Raw genomic sequence first — 24467 nt, 5'->3', positions numbered from 1 at the left:
ACCACCGCTCGCATCGGCTTAGCTCCGAAACATGGCTGTGTCAATAATGCACTTTACTGCCTTCTTTCAATGACAAGACAAAAGTCTTCAGCGTGGCGAAAACCACTACACAAGTGGACATGTGGAGAGTTTCAATTTCTCGAGTGGGGAGATTGTTGGCGTTGTCCACGCCAGCCATTAGCATTAGCACTGTCAGTCGAGAAGTGGAGGGAATGTGTTGAGGTGACGTCACAGAGGCGACAAGACTTGTAGTTGTTCTCGTAACATTTTTTCAAAAGCCGTTAGACGAATAATCATACAACATACCGTCAAACTCTTCACATGAAAAATTATAATTTAGACCCATACAAAACATATATGTAATCCAAGGCATTTAATGACGGAGACAGCCTTGTCAACGGAGGAAAAAAGAAAAAGAAGTTGCCTACCAGACGAAAAGAAAAAAAGTACAAGAAGAAAGAAGGACAAGAAAAAATTAAGGAAGATAAAAGTTAAGAAGATGGAGCAACACGTTGCTGTTTTGTTATTTTTTATTTTAGATTATGGCATCTCTGAAAAAACGCAATGAATCTTAGGATATGCTGGGCCGCAAAGGATACATCTGTTGGACCCTTCAAAACCGTGAAACGAAGGCTGCATTTCTCTGCCGCATATGAAGGAGCCTTCGAAATGGGACAAGCCTTGACGCGCCGTATGACGCAATCGTTCTTCAAATGCAGCCTTCGAAGGCTGCAGCCCCTTAATTGAAACACAGCTAAAGTAGGCAAGCTTTAGACTGGAAAATGTGGCAAATGTAGGGTGAATCTCAATACAGGGGTTGCGGTCTACGAAGGCTGCATTTGAAGACCGATTGCGTCATAGCGGCGCGCAAAGGTTGTTCCATTTGCAAGGCTCCTTGCAAGGCTCCTCATATGCGGCCGAGAAATGCAGCCTTCGTTTCACGGTTTTGAAGGCTGCATCAGATGTATCCTTCGCGGCCCAACATATCCCAAGATTCATTGAGTTTTTTTCAGAGATGGCATCAAATAAAATAAAAAATAACAAAACAGCAATGTGTTGCTCCATCTTCTTAACTTTTATCTTCCTTTCTTTTTTTCTTGTACTTTTTTTCTTTTCGTCTGGTAGGCAACTTCTTTTTATTTTTTCCTCCGTTGACAAGGCTGTTTCCGTCGGCAGCAAAAGGGTTGCTAGGCAGCACAGGAGCGGTGAGTCGTCACGCAAGATAACGGCTTGTTACGCAAACCGGAAATGCTCGTAAACAGAGCGAAACGGAGACCTGCGGAGACCGTCTCGTTTAACAACGCTCGTTGGCCTTGGAATCGGCCTTCGAATCGGCCTTCACAGGCTATGGCCTTCATAGACCGCGAGACCGCGTCCTTCCATGGATGCGGTCTCTGTAATGGGATACAGCTGTATAGTAGGCTACTCCACATTAAAGTCCTGATATCGTTCATCTCTCCAATAAAAGGTCTAAAAAAAAGATAAATAGATAATAAATAATAGCATTATTTACGCTATCCAAAACAATATTTTGATTAAAGGTGTTAAAAAAAGAAGTGGATATCACATTTAACCCATGTTCACACAAACATAACGTTGGATATTTATGATCAAAGATTTCAAATAGGCTACTTAAAATAAATGCATTCAATCATGATTTTTGTGCACACGTTTCAAAGTATTTGGATCCTTATATAGCCTAGCTATTCAGAAATGATAGGCCGGTCCTAAATGGTTGTTTTTATTTGAGTAGCCTATTTTAGATAGGCCTGTTCAATTCAATCTCATGACTGTCAAGTTGTGTTTTATACGGAATAACAAATAGGCTACGGTATGAAAACTCAAACTAAGTCTAAGTCATCCCTATTTGATATTTAAAAAATAAATAACCAAATGTTACATCATCCCAACGTCATCATTGGTTTTATTTTGAATTTGCAAACCGGAAGTATTCACCGTATCATTCACAAACTTGACAGAGGTCTGCATACCCAGCCAGCCGGTTGTGAGCTATGGTAGTGAGTCGGTAGCTGAAGGAATCTGGTTGACACATTGCATTGGCCGAGTGACTGGGAATACTCGTGGACCCGGCGGCAGAGAGCACAAGTATCCAGCCTTCGTTTCAACAGGAATATAGACTTTTTTTCGACAGAGAGAAGAGGAAGTTACCATGATGGCAGTGATGGGCAGCGCTGGTCGCTTGATTCAATGTAAGTGTGACAGTGTAGCTATATTAGCTAGTTCAAAAAGCCGGTCACGTTCACCATTACGTTTCATAATTTGGCTCAGATTTACATTTCACAGAGTGAACTGTGCACCTCTGTTTATTCGGTGCAGTTTAAATAAATATCCCAGTGATAGAGGGCGTTGTGTGAACTCAACAACACGCTGACATTCTCACCGTTTCGTACACGAACATAAAGTTGGCGAGAATACAAGAGTATGTTCCTGTTAGGGCTTTTAACAACTTAACACTCGTTGTAATTTTAACGCAAAATATCGTGTACTATTAAGTTTTACAGCATTAGCATCATTTAATAGTTACTTTATCGACTCCGGTCGTGTTTCCTGACCATATTTGCCAAATAATTCATTGAAAATCCTTACATGTGCTGGAAGGTGACCGTCGAGTTTCTTTTATTTTGCCGACAAATGGCAGTGTTTCCGTAGCTAGCCGGTAACTTACTCCCGCTGGCTTGATACCATAGCCCAGCATGACCGTTGATTACTATACCCTATAAGTTTAAACGTTACATAATGGATTATCCCGTTCTTGACCCAGAGATATAACAGGTGCCCGTTGGCGGCTGGTGTTTCCACTGAGTTACAGAGAACTTAGGATACTACTGTTACACAATTCCAACGTTGTCAACTTGCATAATGGCAGCGGCCTCCTGGCGGCTTTTCAGGGCATTGCATCTTGTGTTATGAAAGTAAAGAAAATATATATTTTGTGTTATACCACATTTATTAGACTGTGTTTACGAGAATCAGAAGATGTTTTTTGTGTGTGTCCTCTGCAGCTTATACCATAGGTGTTATTCATTTCACAAGCTGTTTATGATCTCAGTTGCGCTTTTATTAAATGGTTCCTAGACACTCAGTGTGACCTCAAGTAAGGGGTCATTATAGAGCTAGGACTATTGTACTAGAACTATTTACTAGCCAAACATTGGTCAAAATTAAATAAGATTCTGGTGGAGATCCCAAAGATAACAAATGTATAAGGCTAAATTACACCTGGAATATTTGAAAGAGAAAAGTTTTATTAAAAAAAGTCAATGAAACACTCGGAATATGCTGCTGATGTACAAGACTGTCCCACAATGCAGTGCACAAAGGAAATGAAGTAGGCTATAGCTGCTCATGGCGGGAAAAAGTCAAGTCAATGTTGGATGGTGCATGACAGCTCCAGTAGCCTATAGACAGGCAGTTGATCATGAGGAGATATTCACTGATTTAGACTATAACTGATATTGAAGCCTTCTCCAGAATCACAGACTTCACCTTTTAATGTGTGGCTAAGAGAGTAAAAAATTTGAACCTGTTTGGTTCTATGATGAATACCGTATGAATGTGATGGAGGAAAACAATGTGTATGGACATTAAACTTCTCTGTCAGTGACAGATGCACTGTGTTAACCTGTTTTCTTCTCTGCTATAGTTGCCAGGAGCAGCATCAGTCTAAGTGTGAGGAGACAGTCAGCCGCCGCTGCTGCTTTAGCCCAGACTACCCCTCCAGAAACACAGGACAACAGGTGACACACACACACACACATACACACACACACACACACACACACACACACAGATATAATTGACACAGTTTCTGCCAGGGAAATTGCAGCTTCAGAGAACCCTTACGCAACAAGACAGCAGTTGGTCGTCAGCCATCGTTGAGCATCTGTGTCTGACAGTCTCCTGTTCCGTAGCCTTATAGTGTCCACTGGGCGGTTCAGTTCGGTTCGGTACGGCAATCAATTATTTGCTTGTTCACTGTGTTGCGTTGAGTCTATCGTGGGCTACACTGTGTCCCACTACTATGATGTCATGATAGTTTGACCAGCGGCTATTGCTGTCCGGCATATCCCGTCTACCAAGGTCTAGGGTTACCATTCCTTACCAAACCATGCCGTACCAAACCAAACTGTACTGCTCAGTGGAAACCAGGCATTTCTCTGGCCTTACCCTCCAATTGGCACTGAAAGAGCAACCTGACTCAAAAGTCAATTGAGTTTTAGGTCACTCTTTAACAAAGCCAAATCAGCATCTAATTCAGACAGAGGATAGCCAGCTGCTGAATCGTCAGTTGATGAGTAGGATGACAGAAGATGACACATTACCACCAAAATAAGACAAGATAAAGAGGAGCAAGCAGGTGGTTTTTTAACCTTACTGTGTTGTTTCAAATCAGGAGCATTCTGAAGATAAGGGTAGTGGTGTGAAGGTGGGGGGGTTGGACAGCAGTTGGTCTGCACAACAGAATGACACAATGATGTTCAGACAAGAATACAGTACAGCCTGTGTCTTCTCGTACAGTCGGCAATGTACGGCAATTTTTATACAAGCTCATTTTTCAATACATTTCCAAGTTCTAACAAAAGTCCATCAGCAGTTTCAACATCCTATTCCCAAGTCTTCAAATGCATTTTCATCTGGCAGTTATGTGGAACTGAAAACTTCAAACAGTTATATTCCTCCCTTGATATAGGACTGACAGTAGCCAATTGTCAAAATAGTATTAATTGGTGATGACACTTTTCTTTCAATGAATTTAAAAATCTTTTAAGTCCACACATAGCAGTGTTTATATAAAATGATCTGAAGACTGAACAGTATGTGGAGGACCCACGATAGAGCAGGTGGTGGACAGACTCCATTTTGTCCTGATGTAACCTTTTGCTTTTCCATTAAAATTGTTATGGTGGATCCTTTCAGGCCATCTGTTGGTGACTTGTTCTTTCTTTGTCTGACGGATCTTTCAATGTCAGGCTTTATTGGCTCTTATCTGTCCTTTTGAAGATGCCAACCAAACAATATTGTGAATGACGCGGCCTTCAGGGCGCACACACAGTGTAAGAAGAAGAAGCAGAAGCAGAAGCCACAGCTTTTCATCTTTTAATATTTACAATGATAATGACTGTTACTGTGGTGGTGATGTACTGTTACAAAGCATTGTAGCACCCACAACAACTTACAGACAAGCTAATATTAGCTAGTTCTGCCAAAATTAGCTTTACAAAGCTGACTTGACATGCTTACATTTGCTGCTTGAGGTAATAATGTTATAGACTGATATTATAAGCTAACATTAGCTGTTGAGGGAATATTCCTTTCACAAGATGACACAAAAAGTGGACGTTAGCTACTTGAAGTAACACTATTTTCGAAGACAATAAAAGCCAACATTAGTATACTAACAGGGTTTTCATAAACTGACATGACAAGCTAACATTTGCTGCTGGAGCTAGCAATAATTTAACCAGCTGACATGATAAGAAATGTAATCTTAGATTTCTGTATCATTTCTCTTTTATAGAAGTATTTTTACACTTTTTTCAACATGTGTTTTATACTTTTTTCATGAAGTATTCACTGATTTCAAAATAGGGTTGTTCAACCCTTATTAGGAAGGTGTAGGTCTAACTAAAACATACTGGCAATGGCAACAGTTTTTAACCTAGACCCACTGCTGGTATTTTGCCTCATAATAACATATATGCTAACGTAGTAGCTTGAGCTAATGATAATTTTGCAGGCTGACGGGACAAGTTAACTTTAGCTTCTTCCAGTCTGACCACATTTTTTAAGTAAAGCTTTAAACATCATGTCCTTTTAAAACTGGCTAACGGATGACTTAATCCATTAATAAACCATTGTTAATATATGTATATTGCGGGGAGTTGAGTTAATGATATGAATAGTTAATTATGAATATTGTGTGTCTGCAGGAAACCTAAGACAGGCATCTTGATGCTGAACATGGGAGGACCAGAGAAACTGGAAGATGTTCACGACTTCCTGCTGCGGCTCTTCTCCGACACAGACCTGATGAAACTCCCTGTACAGAGGTATGCAACGTGGAGACACACACACACACACACACACACATACACATACACATACACATACACACATTCATGGCTGAAGATGTGACGTGATGACATACAAACCAGAGGAAACCAATTTGGGAAGGTTGTTGGGTCACGCTGCTATTACATAATAACTGACAGTGAACGTACAAAGTGCTTCAAGTTACTTTTGTGAAGAAAAAAAAAACAAGTTCTACTTTAGTTATCTCTGATTTGATTAAAACATGTTGCTGAATTGTTCAGTGCTCCAGAAAAGAAGAGGAGGGAGAAATGCCTTTTCTTTTGTAATGTTTATGTGTTAATAATACATTTTTCTACTATTTTGAATGACCTTGAAACATCTGAACATGCCCACTGTAGCGTCACTTCACACCCCAACCTTGACTGAACTTAAGAATTGTGAGCCAGAACAAGGATTTCACTCATCTGTTTATCTACTCACCCATGTGCACAATCTACAGTTAAATAAAAAAATAATCAAGTATTTTGATATTGATGAAACTGGGGAAAGACGCACTCAGTGTTTTGTTATCAGCCTCTCAAAATGAAATCATCACGCTCGTGTTACATGTATTTATGAATGTACTGTAGTTAAAATTATGCCCTAACAAGTTATACAGTATGTAATGGTGTAGTGTGGTAACTCTTTTTTCAATGTGTCCTTTGCTCTGCAGTACGCTCGGGCCGCTCATCGCCAGGCGCCGCACGCCAAAGATCCAGGAGCAGTACAGCAGGATCGGAGGAGGCTCGCCCATCAAACACTGGACCACCATGCAGGGAGAGGGCATGATCAAGCTGCTGGACGAGATGAGTCCCGAGACAGGTGAGGTGTTCCTTCATGGCTAACATGACCGCATTCACACTAGCAGGGCCCAAGCACACTGGACTCCTAAAGTCTAGTTCATTTGGCCAGTGTGGGTGCTCCATTACTGTACCCAAGCATGGTACACTTTCTTGGCCCTGGTCCGGTTGTAAGAGGTGAGCTTCGGCACGGTACGGAATGCTCATGTACTGTAAGCACGCGCATATGCATAATAGACAGCGGTCATGTTGTCAGTGTATATGCAACTATTCCTGTAAAGGGACATTCAGCTGTGTGTGTGTGTGTGTTAAGTTTAGATAGTGAAACAGTGAAGGAGTGTCTGCACACACCTCCCTGATAACAACACAAACAGTTAGCAGCAGCGGCCTGCAATCCGATCCTAATCTAGTGTTACACAAACCCTTAATGCCTTCCCTTTATTCCCAGACTGTTTTCATTAGATTATTTACTAATCTAAAATGAATAAAGGCCAGATATGTGTTTTTATTCATTGCAAGTGTTACTCTCTCTCTCTCTCTGTCTGCAGCTCCCCACAAGTTCTACATTGGTTTCCGGTACGTTCATCCGCTGACGGAGGAATCCATCGAGGAGATGGAGAAAGACGGAGTGGAGAGAGCGGTGGCCTTCACACAGTATCCACAGTACAGCTGCTCTACCACAGGTGACAGACAGACAGACAGACAGACAGACAGACAGACAGACAGACAGACAGACAGACAGACAGGCAATGTAATAAATGAATACATAAAGAACACATGCACTGGATTCATTGCAAAAACAAAAGATAAAGAAGATGTTTGTGGCCGTTGTGGCAGTGTCACCACACCCAGAGTGTTGTCCACTCTGCTACCGTCTGATAAATACACACACACACACACACACACACACACACACACACACACATACATATGCAAATGTCTAAAGTTGGGAACAATAAATTAGCTTCTTCCCATAATGATTCCATCTCTAACAGTCCTGCACTAGACCTCAATGTGCTCAGTGGTGGCCAGAGGACTGTGGTTGTTGTGTAGTGTGGATCACACTGTTAACATGTATATGTACACACTGTTAACATGTATATGTGTTTGTGTAGTGTGGATCACACTGTTAACATGTATATGTGTTTGTTTGTTACTTAAACAGGCAGCAGTCTGAACGCAATCTACCGTTACTACAGCAACAGAGGCGACAAGCCCAAAATGAGCTGGAGCGTCATCGACCGGTGGCCCACACACCCTCTGCTGGTGGAGGTGAGAAACACACACACTCACACTCACACTCACACTCACACTCACACTCACACTCACACACACACACACACACACACACACACACACACACACACACACACACACACACACACACACACACACACACTCACACTCACACTCACACTCACACTCTCTCTCACACACACACACACACACAACATTGGCTAATAAATTGGCTAGGACAAGAATTCACCATAGCAACTAATGAGCTAAAAGGGGCCACGGTTGGCTATCATAGCAATGATCAAGCGTGACCGTATCACCTATAGACCTCAATGTGTTGTGTTCGTAGTGGGAAGCAGTGCTAAGTCAGGATGTTGTTTTGATCAGTTGAGTCAAAATGATAGATTGGGGCAGTACAAATCGGGAATTTAAACAAGTGTGTTTGTGTGTGTGTGTGTGTGTGTGTGTGCTCAGTGTTTTGCAGAGCACGTCAGTAACGAGCTGCTGAAGTTTCCAGAGGACAAGAGAGACGACGTGGTCATTCTGTTCTCTGCACACTCCCTCCCCATGGCTGTGAGTACCATGACGTGATGACACTAATGCTAACGGCTTCTCCTGCTCATAGAACTGTTGATACACTAATAGAGCTAAGTCAACCTCCACTTGCACCAGCCTTCTGCAAATGTTCAAATGAGTGTGGAGCACTTTCTTGGATTGCAGTCTGATGTGATGTGGTGTAATGCACCTTTACTGATACCGCTAATACTATAACTGCTACTTTTAGTAGTGTTAACAGTGACACTACTACTATTACTACTCGTACCACTTGTGGAACTGCTGACAATGACACTGACTACCCTTCACACACACAGCACATTCTGATTAAGGTTCATATCCTGGTTAAGACAATATTCCAAATAAGTTGTTTCCATGTGCAGCAGCCATGGGAATATTGTCAATCAGCATATTATGAAAAAGTATAGCTTGTTCTTTTCAGACAGTAACTACCGTCCCTCCAGGGGAAATGAACACTCCTTATGTCATTATGGCTTATTCCGACCATGACCCCGTTCTGATAAAGCTGAGCAGAAACAGCACTTACTTGGCGATGTCTTAATATTGGAATACTGCTGTGCATGTTAACATAGTCACTGTTATTGTGCGTATCAGAAAGATTTATCAATATCTTTTTTTTTTATCAATACTTAATATTGGTTCCTTTGGATTTTATTGCAGACCATTTTAATTTTGCTTTTGGTACCGCTATTACAACCACTAATTCTGACGATGAATTTATGGATTTTGCTGTTGCTTCTAATGAGCTAATCCTAGGCTAGCACTACCAATGCTATAAGAAATGCTAATACAATGTATAACTTTAGAGTGTAACTACTACCGCTACTTCTTCTGCTGCTTATTTGCATTACTTGTACTTGCTAAACTACCTCTGATCCAGATACTATAGCTAGAGTTAGTAGTGTTACTGACGGCCTCAATGCTGTGTGTCCATGTGCAGGTGGTAAACAGAGGGGACCCCTATCCTCAGGAGGTGGGAGCCACAGTTCAGAGGGTCATGGAGAAACTGGGACACTGTAACCCTTACAGACTAGTGTGGCAGTCCAGGGTGAGCACACACACACACACACACACACACATGCACGTACACAACACCAACTGTGGACTGTCATGTCAGTGTTATTAATAAACCAGTGCTTCCATCTAGTGGTTGTTTGCTGGAAGTGAACAGAACAGGAGTGAATCAGTCAACCAGCTACTGTATAACAACTGTAACAGTCAGTAGGGATGGCAGTGAACTAACATGAAAGTGTCACATTGTCATTGGATACATTATTATAATAGAAGGTTCTATCAATTGTAACCTGTTAAAGTACCAGTAGGAACAGGTGAGAATTTTGTGTTGCTATCTGCTGGTTAATACACCAATATTACATTGTAAATATGGATGTATTATATATAAGGCCATGCCCACACGTTCTATAGGAAAGGTATTTTTGTAAGCAGGTTTTTCCTTCATCATTTGCAAGAATATTTTTGTCCTCAAGAACATGCCAAACCCTGACGCTAGAGCCATGTTGGCCAATTAGAAGCCAACATAAAAACAATGTATATATAAGTTGCAGGGTGTGTGTGTGTGTCATGGGAGAATTGGAGCATGCAGCAGCGAACTCTGCAGCGCATCCCGGCACTTCTTGCCCTCAATATGACGGAGGAGTAACTGAACATTTATGTGTCAACATGTTAAAAAGTCCAGTCAACAAGCTGGAACCGGCAGGATTTTGGACACGTCCGCCATTGTTGGAGCTTCATGTAACCATAGTAACGTTTTAAATTAAATTGACGTTGCATGACAAAATCTGAGTTTTCCAAAAACCTTTCCATCTGAGCAGAGGTTTTAGAGCCAGGTTGCAATGTTTAAAAGCTATAGTTACGAAAATATGTGGATATGTCAAGTGTTATCCTTTATATTTATGTTATCCTTTTACAAAGGTACATTAAAATATATATATTCATATTCATATTGAACTTAATATTTACAAACTCACTCATCACCTTTTAACTATCGGTAATACAGCTGTTGTATTTATTATTATCTACCCCCCCCCCCCCCTCCCCCAGTACCATTTTTTTCTAACATGAACTCCTGTTAGTTAGTGCTGCTATTATAAAACATTAAATTGTTCTTGGTCGCCACAAGATGGAGCCACTCGTCTGTCCAATACTGCAGCTACATTACAGCCTCAAGCTCTTAGCCCTCTGATCACTGTGGCTGATAGCTCACACATAAACACATCACCTCAACTGTTCTGGCAGCCAATCAGCCGTTCACCATAGAGGAGGACTTGGAAGTACTGCTGGCTACCACACCGGTTTGTAAACGCTGCCATACTGAGAAATACAGAGTGAGTTCTGTGAAGCTGATAGGCTTTATCATCTTTGTGTCGACTCGTTTGGCGATGGCTTGAACGTAACATTTATTTCATATGAAAAAAGTTACGCACTGCAGCTTTAAAATCAAAGCCGTTATTATGGAGATGGAACAGTAGCAGATTGGGCTCTGTCATCAAAAGGTTGGACCAGGTGTATAGTATGAACTGATTTATTCTGTGGACAGCCGTCACTCCCCTCCAGCCCTGTCATTGACCTGTGGTGATGGCTGTGTTCGAAAAGCCCTACTAACGTCCTACTCATACTCATTTTGACATCAATTTGAGTAAGTTGTGGTTGTGTATGCGAGTTTGTGTAGGCGAAAAAATGCCCGGATGAGAACTGATTTGCAGATTGTGTGTATGGATCGAAGGACGTTTAAAAAAAAAAATCTTTATTGCTTCTGTATACTTCAGTGTAAACGGTCCGACCAACCTCGCATACACAATCGATCGTTAAGTAGACAGTATGGTGTATATACATGTTGAGTATGTAGGAGGGAGGACGTTGGTAGGGCTTTTTGAACACAGCTGATGTCTTTTTTTTTGGCTCTTCAGGTGGGGCCAATGTCGTGGCTCGGCCCCCAGACGGATGACGTCATCAAAGGCCTGTGTGAGCGGGGCAAGAAGAACATCCTGCTGGTGCCCATTGCCTTCACCTCCGACCACATAGAGACTCTGCATGAGCTGGACATAGAGTATGGACAGGTGCTGGGAGAGGAGGTAAGCAAGGCTATACTTCCCAGTTAGTTTTAGAATGCTAGAAATAAAGATTCAGGCTATCCCAATTGATGTGGTCAAATGCAGCATGCTTTATAGATACCCCGCATGCCCTACTACATCCGGGGGGGGGGGTGTGTGTGTGTGTGTGTGTGTGTGTGTGTGTGTGTGTGTGTGTGTGTGTGTGTGTGTGTGTGTGTGTGTGTGTGTGTGTGTGTGTGTGTGTGTGTGTGTGTGTGTGTGTGTGTGTGTGTGTGTGTGTGTGTGTGTGTGTGTGTGTGTGTGTGTGTGTGTGTGTGTGTGTGTGTGTGTGTTGCAGCCATGTGTCCTCTGTGTAAAGGCACCAGCGAGGTGACCACCAATCAATGCGACTGGTGCCACAAAGACACACACACACACACACAGCTGTTTACACTTCTATACTTGTGAGAACCCTGACACAATTCAAAGTTGTCCTCACTTCGCGTTTTTAAAATGTACAATTTTTTTCTGCAATGTCCTCCCACTTACGAAAGTCTTCCTCACTTTCCATACATGTCTTTACAATTCTAAAAACCTCCTCTTGTTTGCTAACACAGTGTGGTTGACTGTCCAGAAAATGCCCTAGAGCCTAGATCGTCATGATAATGTCCTCACTACAATGTGTTCCTACCTACCCTTAAGGGTTTAAAACTCCCTCACACAAAGATTAAAGTTTGAGAGCACAGACAGACAGACAGACAGACAGACACGGTCTAGACACCACTTCAATGTATCCACAGTCATTAGGAGTTTTCAACTGGAACAAGATGTCGTGTCAGTCCTCCACTGATGAAATAAAAACAACTTTTCCACATCACTATCTTGAATGTTGAACTTTTATTTAATGGTTATTTTCCCCAGAATGGTTGTAAACTGTCTCCGAGGGGCTTTTATCACCTAAACTGTTTGACAATCTCTCTCTCTCTCTCTCTCTGTCTGTCCTTTCTCTCCTCAGTGTGGGGTGGAGAACATCAGGAGAGCAGAGTCGTTGAACGGGAACCCTCTGTTTATGCAGGTACGCTTCATACACGCGCACGCACACACACACACACACACACACACACACACACACACACACACACACACACACACACACACACACACACACACACACACACACACACACACACACACACACACACACACACACACACACACACACACACAGTGTATCTTGATTGGGAACCAAATTATTGCAAATAGTTACTTTATGAACTTGACTTTCTGATTATTTCAAATCAAAACAGAGTGCAACAAGCCTGAGTTAACACAATGTTCTACTTCAAAAATATGGCTATAGCCTTAAACAGAAAATAAATGCTACAATAACAATGTAGTAAAATAAAGAAAAAAAAACATTGCTATGCTCCGGCTTAAATGAATGGTGGTTGAATGGTAGTTAATGTTAAAGATATAGCATGATACATGAAAAAATAAATATCAGTGTAAAGGCGAGATGGTCTAAGACACACAAAAGAAAAGCAGATGATGAAATATCTTGCTATAGGAAGGCAGGAAGGGCTCTAATAATAGAAGAGGAGACGGCAGCAGCAGAAGGTTCTGTCAAGTAAGTGAACTGCAGGCAGGAGATGGTGGTCAATACATGGACTCCTTCCTTCCTTCCTTATCCCATCCCACCTCCCTCCTTCCCTTCATCCTCAACCTTCCAACCTTTCTCACAACAGGCAGCTCCTCCAGCTTTATCAGCTCTGTGTGAGTGTGTGAGTGTGTAAGTGTGTGTGTGTGTGTGTGTGTGTGTGTGTGTGTGTGTGTGTGTGTGTGTGCAGGGTTTATTAAAGGAAGGGGGCAGATCAATGGGAACCTTTAGAGCTGACTACAGTAGAACTGAACCGCCCGGCTGGCTGGCTGGTCAAACCCGCCGCGCTCAAGAGACCCCTCGCCAGGTCTTTCTTTCTCTCTCTCTCTCTGTGTGTGTGTGTGTGTGTGTGTGTGTGTGTGTGTGTGTGTGTGTGTGTGTGTGTGTGTGTGTGTGTGTGTGTGTGTGTGTGTGTGTGTGTGTGTGTGTGTGTGTGTGTGTGTGTGTGTGTGTGTGTGTGTGTGTGTGTGTGTGTGTGTGTGTGTGTGTGTGTGTGTGTGTGTGTGTGTGTGTGTGAGAGAATCAATATCCCGAGGATGATTAGTTGGTAGTTACTGAAGGATGGCTTCCTGGGTGTAGTTTTAGTTTCTCACTGAGCTGCATCAGTCTGCTGCCGTCTGCAAGCACAAAGAGAAAAATACATTCATCCCAATCTCTACTGCAGAGTGTCTGGGCTTCGTTTCTCCATAAATCCTCATCTCTCTCTCCCTTCAATTACTACTATTGTATCCGGCAGATTATACATTTTTTCCTTTTTCTCCTCTCTAAAATATCTGGTTTTTATACACAGCCTAGGCTCTGTAAACCGGTAGGGTTAGGCTTACGCGTATATCGATAACGTTTTGTTTTTACATAGGCCTACCTACCTTAGACAGGTAGCGAATGGTGAGGAGATATTCACTGGTTTTGACAAAGTGATTTTTGGCAACAATAATTTTCCAGAATGGCTGACTCCACCTTTAAGCGAAGTGTCTCATGGTTGTAGATGAGCGTGCCTATGTTCCCACAGCCCGATGGTCCCACATTTCTAAGTAATCTAACTATATAATGGAGAAAAGTATGTCTGTGTGTGTCGGTATCACTCCTATTCTAACCTCTCCCTGTCTCTGTCTCTGTCCCCTCACCCTAACCCTAACCACCCAGCTGTGATGCCTGAACCTAATCGCCATTTTTTCAGGAACATAGGGCTGTAGGACCATCGAGCTGTGGGAACATAGGGCCTGATTTTTCAAAATATTCAGTGAAAAAAATCAAATGCTTTTTCTTTTCCTCATAAAACACTTAGAAAGCCAATTTTAGAATGTTGAAAGCTGCAGAGCTGTTAGTTTAACCTCCTTGGTTCTGTTGTTGCAGGCTCTGGCAGACCTGGTCCAGACCCACCTCAAGTCCAATCAGCCCTGCTCCCGCCAGCTCACCCTGCGCTGCCCGCTATGCACCAACCCCACCTGTGGAGAGACCAAGGCTTTCTTTGCCAGCCAGAAACTCTCGTAGACACACACACACACACACACACACACACACACACACACACACACACACACACACACACACACACACACACACACATACACACACACACCTACCTGCAGCAGAAGTGTCAGTAACACAGTCAATGTAATGCGCACAACAGACCACATGCTTTCTGCCAAATATATTTAGACGTTTGTCTGGATTTTGGATGAGGAGTTCAACCAATGGTAGCACTTAACTTTATAGAGGGAAAATGATGTATTTTGTAAATCACTCTTTAATAATTGGTGGAAAAGGTTATATTAGGCTATGGATACACAGGATTAACAATAACCTCAGTTTCCTGAATCTAGTTGATTTGGTAAACGCCTCCCAACCGGCCCAACACAAGGGTTAAAACATATTTGCAGATAGCATGTGGTGAAAGTTTGACCTGTGAAAGGACTGACACTCTCTACACTTCTTACATCACATCAAAGCTACAGGGGGGAAAAAGCCTTGCACTATTTTTTTGTTTTTTTCTGTTTGTATTTTTTTACATCACTGCTCCCTTGCTTACATTCCTTTCCCCTTAGCCCCTGCAAACCCCCATCAGAGACCCTGTTTCTCTTTTTTCTGGTGCTAAATGAAATACAGTCGGCTACGATGAAAGCGACGTTTTCACACACAAGGGATCTATAGTTGGTTAGCTGTTACTCCTCCCCCTGCCTGACCTGTCGACTCACGCTATTGGTCTGCCACCCAGTTAGTCCCGCCCATCCTGCTGCCATCCTTGCAATGTGAGTGGAGGAGGTTGGTGCTCCGCGCAACCGCAGCTGCCTGATTACCAGAAAGTTTAACAAAGGGGTAAAAAAGGGATTTAAAAGGAATTACACATGGACTTTAAGGATTCAAGACATTCTGCTGTACATCACAGGAACTTTAAAGTTATAAAAAATGTGTTTCCGCTTTTGTATCAATCCGGGGTCTATGACATTCTGGTGCTGTGTGGGGGTGCAGCTGTAGTCCAGCTAAGATAAAGAGCTGCAGTGTCCATGGACATCTCTGGGTGTCATAACATCATTTTCGGGGGAATTGCAAGCCATGAGTTTTTACTAGTCATTTGTTAACATAATTATTTCTCTTTGTTGCTTTTTTCCCTGCTTTAGGGCCTCAAACTGATAACCAATCAAAAACTCAACATTTAAAATGTGAACTGTTCACCCAAACAGGAGTTCATTTTGGGAGATTTGACCTTTTGTTCATTTTTTGTGGAAATTGGAATTTTCACCAGACCATTTTAGGGTGAAGCACATGGGTAAAATTGCTATTGGTTTTGAAATCCAGATCTTGACCCATTTTGGTCATTTTCCGTCACCATATCTGGACCATAGACCTGTATATGATCTAGAGACCCATGTAAGGACGGCTAACGCTAGCTAATGCTAGAAGAACAAAGCACCAGACACAACCGTTTCCACTTTCAATCCCCCTTTAATCCTGAAATAAATCACTGAAAAGTCATGTTGAGCATCTCAGTTAATTATGTGCAGATACTACTTTTTATTTCCAATGCTGATCAAATAACTTTAATTTATAAATAATAAATATATAAATCTTTTTATTTTGTAACATAATTCAAGCGGAGGCCTTCTCTGTTCCATAATGGTGAGCACACTGTGTACAGTTTCAGTTCAAGGGAGTGTATTTCATTGATCTAAAATCACATCCTTGCAGCTGTTATAAAAGCAGAAATGAATTCACTTTTGAGGGACTGCTTTTAAACAAACTACAGAGCCTAAGACTTCAGTACCGCTGGGACTGTCCTCCAATAGCAAGCAACAGAAGTGTGTGTGTGTTTTTTTTTTAAATGGCTTGTGCAGAGAAGTAGCTCAGATGTGTCACAAATGATATTGAGTCTAGCACTAGAGTTGACTTGTAATGCCAGCTTATTTAGACTTTTAGCTGCCTTCACTTTCAATGAAGGTTATTCTTTCTGGTTTGGTCAACCATACATTTGTAATGGGTAGTAACTCTTGAGCCTATTCCCCCACTCCTGTTGCTGTCCTGTTATGCCATGATGATAATGTGCCTTTATACACTGGCTAACTAGAAAATACTGGACATGTGCTTTATGTTAATTGAACGTGTGCTTAACCAAAGTGTGAATTTCGCATTTGCCTTGCTGTGACCTGGGCTATCCACAGCTCTCTCCCCATGTTTGAATCTAGTTAAAAAAAAATCAAAAAAAAGATACCATATGGCTGACATTTTAGCTTGCCACCTAATCCGCCAACAGCATGCTAGACCGAGAGCTAGCATGCTAAATGACACCATTGGCTACTAAGTGTACAACTCTTTTTTTAGGTACATTGAATGTACATTGATTGACAGCAAGAATGAGCTAAGCTAATTGAGCTAAGCTAATCTTGCTGTTGTGCTAAATCTTCAAAACTTCATAACGGTATCGGTTTAGACAAAAGTAGTGCGTCTTCACAGGTCACAGCAGGAAGACATGCTAAAGTATGTGGTGGGCGTCTTTTTCCTCCAACATCATGTTTTCTGATTTATTCTCAGTTACTATCTCTGTTACTATTGACACCAATGTCTGAGTAAGAATTTGACTCTGTGTGTGTACGTGTGCGTTAAGCTTATATATTTTTTTTGTCGTACTTTTTATTTTTGGATTTATTTATTCATTCAGTGTTCTGTTTTTTTTTTCTTTTCTTTTGTGTGTGTATTATTTCCAGTCCACACTAACCAATCCGTCTCTACTGTTTGAACTTGTTCTGATACAGTCTGTATATTTATGAGAGAGAGAGAGAGATGGTTTCAAAAGTGCTATAACACATAAAACGGCGAGTCTTCCTTACAAAAATGAATTACAATAAAAACAATACCTGGCAACTGGTGTATGTTTGGTTTGTTTACGTAAGGCCCTTGTGCATTTTGTCATTTGGGGATTTCTTAAAGTTTCAGTAAGTGATATGGTCCGTTTAGCTAACTTCCTGTCTGCAGTTAGTATTCCCCTCCCTCCTCCCTACATCACCACCATATGAACACACAGCCGTCTTCGTCAAATAGTGCCGCGATGGAGAGCAGCGAGTCATCGTTCGCGGCTCTCTTTATAGCTATCTGTCTCCTGATTGGATCAAATCGAACGGGATACTCGAAATATTATCTGGCAATTACTGCAAAGCTGAATGACCAGGAGACCTGTGTTATGAACTGCACATACTGTTTAAGTGATAGCTGTATGAATAGAGAGAGATTTAACACGTATAAAACGTACCAAAAAAATATCACTTCCTTCTTCTTTAAAGACAGCTTATGATTTGTATTGGAAATATTTGGCCACAGATCTAAAAGGATGAATAAATGGCAGTGTGGGGAACACCATCCATGGATGACGAACAAGATGGAGAAGATGGCTCCATCCAAAATCAAAAATGTCGGACCAAAAATCTCATAATGCGACTCTTGCTATGTGGATCCATGTACTAAAAACCAACCAATGCATATACAACACAGAAAGCAACCTTTAAATAAAAAGGTTACAACCTATGTTTAAATGTCAACCCTTTTGCCTGATAAGACCTTGATATTCGACATACACTATGTTCTATTACAATACCTCTTTCTTCCTGCATTGGTCGTGCACATACTGAGAAATACAGAGAGAGTTTTGTGGAGCTGATAGGCTTAATCAACTTTGTGTCAACTCATTTGGCGATGGCATGAATGTGACTGACACTTTAGCATTGAGTCATCAAATACATAAATGTACAGTAACCCCCATAAGCACCTGCTTTTTGTCCAATGGGCAGAATTGCTGTGGATACTACTGCTACTTCTTCTCCATTATTCCATCACCTATTCTCTTCCTTTTGTCCCATCATTTTCCCCTCCTCTTCCTCTTTACCTCCTCTTTCTCCTCACCCTTTTTCTCCATCTTATCTTCCCCAATCTGCTGTCCTGTGCCATTCCTCCTCTCTCTCTCTCTCTCTCTCTCTCTCTCTTGCTGTCCTCAGCCCCATTCTCTCCTCCTCTTCCAATCTTTTCCTCATCTTCCATGGACGCCCCTCTCTCCCCCTCTCCCCTATACTTCCCATTCATTCCTATCTCGTTCTCTCCCTCCCTCCCTCCATATTTTTTTCCCAGCATTCCCCCTGCGGTGTTGCAATCACCTCTGCTGCTGTTGATTAAGCTGAGAGAGATTGGCTGTCCGCGACCCAATAACCCCTGAGGGCTCCCGGGCCTGGGCACCCCCCCCCTCCACCCACACACACTGCATCTGAGCCAAGCTATACAATCTCTCCTTTCCTTTTATTTTTTCTCTTTTTTTCTCTCTCTTCCCTGCTGTCATCTTCTCTTTCCTGGTGTCCACCTCCCTGACCTCCTTTTTTCTCTCCTTTCATCTCTTCCCTTTCTCCACTTGTGTTCTTCCTCTCGTTCGCCCCTTGTTTTCTCTCAACCTCTCTCAATCTATCAATCAATCCATCAATCAAAATCTATCTCAGCCCAATTTCACACAGAAAAATTGCCTCCAACACGACCAAAATACACATTTCATAACCCGACATATTATAAACAGAGACTTCATATCAAATGTCATTATGAACAATAGATATGACATAGATAGTGCCATAGTATGAAATACATGTGTAAGTGCATGTAAAGCCAACCACTAATCATCACATGGGTTGTTCTCCCTGTACTTCATTGACAGTAAAATGTTACACAAAGTCAAATAGTCAGTGTGTAAACGGGGCAGATATCATCTCTAGGGGGGTTTGAGTCCAGCGGTCACTCCTGAGTATGTGGACTGGTAGGTGGAGAGGGGTCCTTTGAGCAAGGCACCATAGCTGCTAAGGACAGGCAGCCCACTCATTCTGATGTCTCTACATATATTGCGTGTGTATACTGTAGGTGTTGTTAGTGCATGTGTGTATTAAGCCTGTGTGTGTAAAAAGAAAAATGGACATTCTTGTTCTTTGGTAATTTTTCATTTTCATCTGTACCAGCGGTGGTGGAGCTTACCTGGAAATGCACACTGGGACAGTTCTTCTTGTCCTCCTCTTATTCCTCCTGTTTTGTCTCCTTCGCTTCTATCTCTCTTTTAAACTGCCAAAGTGTTCTTTAATTTTGAAATCTTTTCCATTTACTCTCTCTGTCTGGTGGCCCGTCAGCTCAGGGGTGTGTGTGTGTGTGTGTGTGTGTGTGTGTGTGTGTGTGTGTGTGTGTGTGTGTGTGTGTGTGCGCGTTGTGGTGACTGCAGGCTGCTAGTAATTGAAAAGCGGGGACGCCAGCGCCTGCAACCCCCGTGACCTCCTATTGAGAGAACGGCCATTGATTTCTACAGAGAAAGAGAGAGAGAGGGAGGAATAAAGCCAAAGTGAAATTAGAAAAAAAAATTGAGAGAATAGAGAGGAAGAAAAATGACAGAAAGAGAGGGAGAGCTAGATAATAAAATCACAGACAGGAAAGCGATAGAGGTAAAGTGGGGAAAGAAGAAAGGAGACAAAGGGAGGAATGGAGGAAGCAGACAAACGGAGAGGTGGAGAGGCACAAAAGAAATGACAAGTGAGGAATTACAAAAGAAGAGACAGAGTAAAGAGGTATGAAAAATTAGGAGAGAGACAGAGAATGATGAAGGGAAATAGTCAAACAACAGCTGAAAAGAGAAGGTGAAATCAAGTTCTAAATTGAGTGGATGATAGAGAGAAAGAGAGAGAGAGAGAGAAGAATGGAGTAGAGCTCAGGGATAGGGTGAAATGCTCCTATACATGCTGCTAACTCAGCAATAAAAACAGATGGGAGGGAGGTGAGAGAGGGGTGAGGGGGCAGGACAGGAGGGGGGAGCAATCAGGAAGTGTTTTGGGATGAGGCTACTTTAAAAATGGGGGTGATATTGTAAAAGACTAAGGCCAAATGTAATAAAAATAATAATAATAATAATAATAATAATAATAATAATAATAATAATAATAATAATAATAATAATACATACCTTTTTAATGTTTGCCTTTTGATGATACTTTTTTCATACTTTGAAAACGAAACACTCAAGTCTCGTCAGGTCGAAAATCAAGCTGTTCCACTTTTGCGCGCCCATTGTCGAATTTCTGTCGCCACACCTCTCTTCTCTCTCTCTCTCCATGCAAATATTTAGGAATTTGCCACCATACTGAAAAGGTTGCTTGTTTTTCACAGCGTTGCAGTTCCACAAATGAACTTTTTTTTCAGATTTTCCTCTATTTAGTTTGAATTTTATTTCACATATCCTGTAGTTTAGCAGAGTACAAAACATTTTTATGCTCATGTTTTGACTAGGTAATCAAATGAGTGTGTTTTGCTGTTGCCATGTTCCCCACATTGTGAAAGTGGCTGACATGCTGTTGAGTCTTTGAGTAGTGATGGGCAGAGGCAGTCAAGGTTGACTTCACACAGGCTGCTATCCTGTGGCGTCTCCAGCGTTTGGACAAATGTGACAGACGACAGCAGCATCAGCCTCCCAAATGACCACAGGCTTGAATCCACTCCTGTCAGATGCTGTCAACAACAAAAAAACTCAACATTATGAGCTTCACAAAGACAGGAGGAGTCTGTACTGGTTAAGCTTGTTTAGATCCCTGCAGTTTGTATGTGTGAGACTCAGAGGCCTCATGCCCATATTATTTGTAATATCTGTAATTATAAAAAAAAGTTGTGTGTAGAAGTGAGTCAAGTGTTATTTTCAATAACCGTAACAGAAAAAAATATCACAAAGGTTAGAAACAATTCATTTAAATATGTCAAATTGCATAGTTATAGTTTTTATTGTTCTATAGATCCCTAGTATTTTGGCCTTCATGACGCTCCTAGTTAAAATGATATTAGTTTACGCCAGCCAACATGTATATCCCCTAGAGGCTGTTCTGTCACTGCATGAATTCACGTGTTAATGAACCCTAAACATTTTTAAAAAGGGAGTCACAGGTTTTGCTTTTCCCACCCTTTGTCCTCCTTATCTTCCAATCTGACCCACAGGTAATAGAAAGACAATGTCACCAGATTAACGGCTGCAGAATGGACTGCTGCTGTTTCCCTGGCAACAGAGAAAAGGGAAGAGGAGACAGAGGAGGATGGGATGGGGATGGAGTGATTAAAAGGGGAGAATGGGGGGAGGAGGAGGAGGAGTTTAAAAAGGGAGAGAAGTGAGGAGATGGATGCTGGGATGATTACAGCCAGAAAGAGGAGAGTGACACGCGGATGGAAGAAAGAGACAGTGCAGGAGATAGAGTCATTACAGACAGACACACACAAAACAAAATGGATAGATGGATGGATGGATGGAGGGGGCAGACGTAACTTAGGAAATATTGGGACAGATGAAACTTTTCAGGATGTGTGTAGGGAAATTAGTTTGCAGGACGGAAAAAAATGCAGAGATTAAACAAAACATATTTTCCTGAAAAATATTTTTTTTTCATCCTCTATAAAGGCGAGACACTGCAGGCAAGGGTTTTTTTCAAGCAATGTTGGTCAATTTAGAGATTGTTGGCTATTATGCTTCCATAACATGTCTTCTTTCACACTAGTATTAATCAATCGTCCAAAATTTACATTAAGGTGTTTATTTGACTAAACCTTGTCTGTTTGCGTCGGTATATTTCTCCTATACAACCATCTTTAACGGCCATTATTTCAACATTAGTTTTTGCAATACTCTCAACTTCTTAAGCACTAACATCAACTAAACTTAATTATTATTATCATTCTTATCACTATTCTGAAGGTCATTACATATTGTTCATACATTGTTAATTGTCTGATTTATGATTCATTTTCTTAAAAAAACATGACAAAAATATATTTGTTTAAGACCTGTGCATAGTATTTTTTGATTTATAAAATAAAAAAAGACTGTATCCAAATCTGATCAGTAAAAGCGTTGGACTCTAACATGTTGTGAAAATAAAATAAAAAGAAAACCTCTGATATTATCAGGCATCTAGTTTTTTGGAAAGATGCATGAATTGCACATAATTAATTATATATTGCCAAATTTGCATATTTTTTTCAACATTTCAGAAAAAAATCTAATACAAAAAAACAAGTGTTTTAATGGCACTAATACACTGGCAAAGTTTTATGATGATATCCATAAGTTAAACATTTGACCCCTATTCACCTGCAGTGTTTCGGCTTTAAATCCCCAAATATGAAATCTAAGCACATGAACCCGACACTGTGTATCCCTTCAGCAGATTTTCCTTCGAGAAAGAATAACAGGAGGATAGGTTGTACATGGATAAGACCATTGTGATTTCTTTATTGATTTTTTTCTTCTTTTATACATAGAGTGGAACAACATTAATTCTTCAAATATCTCCTTCACGTTTTTGATCATCGTTTTATTCCACACCACAAGTTTTTCAGTCACTTCTCTTTTTCTGTCCCAACCAAATGTAGAAAATTCAACAACAAAAAAAAGAAATTAAAAGAAAAATGCATCATTTGATTTTTTTCGATTACCTTATGACAATCGTTGAAAGCAAGTGGCAAAAGAGAAAAAGAAACAAATAAACAAGGGGGAAAAAAGGGTCAGTGAACAGAAAAGGTATGACGCGTTGTTTTTTGGTAAAGGTGAGGTATTATGCGGGAGAGCACGTGATTGGATGGTTTGGGTCAAATGTTATGTATGGGTAACAGGAAACTGCTTAGCTCAGGAGGAGTAGCCTGTTGTGAAGCCTTCAGATTCCAACGCTAACTTATAAAGTGGACTGATTGTGATTTTGAGCAATAACTAACGTCAGGGATCTAGCACTTTGACCTTTGACCCCTCACTGTCGTTGCTGATGTCGAAATCAAATGCTTTTTGACTTGTTATTTAAAAAAAAACATCCTTTTAGCGAATAGGGGATTCCTCTAATTTAAAAGCATGTTTAGGCATGACTGCGGATTATCTAACTTACACATTTAGACATTAAGATACAATACTTTGTCTGCTTCAACTGTGATTGGGGCGTCCAAAAGCTTAATCCTTTAAAAATATCAGTTTGCAGCAGGTTTACAAAAGAAAACAACGTCATTTTCAAAATACATTCTAATTAGAAAAGAAAACAGGCCTAGATGTCATAAATGCCCTGACGGTTATGGAAGACAAGTAGGGCCAAAAGTACTTACTTTGGTTTTCCCTTAGCTAACAGACTTTAATACAAACACAAAACACTGAGGGGTTTATCTTGGTTCAAGCTTGTTCATATTTAAGATGAGCAAATATCTACAGTTTTATATTCCTGCCTCTTTGAAACACTGAAATAACTTAAGCATCGTTTTCATCCAGTGAATTAAAAGAGTGAAAATGTTGTTATCTTTTGGATGGACGATGAATGTTTTCTTTCGTCTTTACTGAACATTTTGTTCGTTGGCCCATTTGTTCTCTGTCTCTTTGTGTTTTTTGATTGCATACTGAATAAACCCAGAAAGTATAATTATCTATCCAATTCAGAAATATTCTTTTTTAAATCCCTCAACGCTTTTCGATTTGTGATTTTCAGGTTTGGCAACTGGTGTGTCTAGGAGTTGAACCTTGCTAAAGCATTGACAGCGCACCTGTATTCA

The 24467-nt window shown here is 41.1% G+C and overlaps 1 protein-coding gene across 1 annotated transcript; it reads left to right on the top strand.

Annotated features, from left to right (window-relative positions):
- The first annotated feature begins 2024 nt into the window (after window positions 1-2024).
- Window positions 2025-17759, top strand: fech (ferrochelatase). The gene is made up of 11 exons (XM_080046765.1): window positions 2025-2210; window positions 3665-3758; window positions 5952-6071; window positions 6767-6915; window positions 7442-7576; window positions 8059-8165; window positions 8604-8702; window positions 9646-9753; window positions 11633-11797; window positions 12771-12830; window positions 14766-17759. Exons 1-11 carry the CDS (start codon window positions 2171-2173, stop codon window positions 14901-14903), a joined length of 1215 nt encoding a protein of 404 aa, XP_079902891.1. The 5' UTR covers window positions 2025-2170; the 3' UTR covers window positions 14904-17759.
- Window positions 17760-24467: the final 6708 nt, after the last annotated feature.

This window comes from Ammodytes marinus, assembly GCF_949987685.1.
Source record: "Ammodytes marinus genome assembly, chromosome: 18".
In the NCBI taxonomy this organism is placed as follows: Eukaryota; Metazoa; Chordata; class Actinopteri; order Uranoscopiformes; family Ammodytidae; genus Ammodytes; species Ammodytes marinus.
Note: the sequence above shows the minus strand (reverse complement) of the source record. Positions and strands in the feature narration are given on the sequence as shown.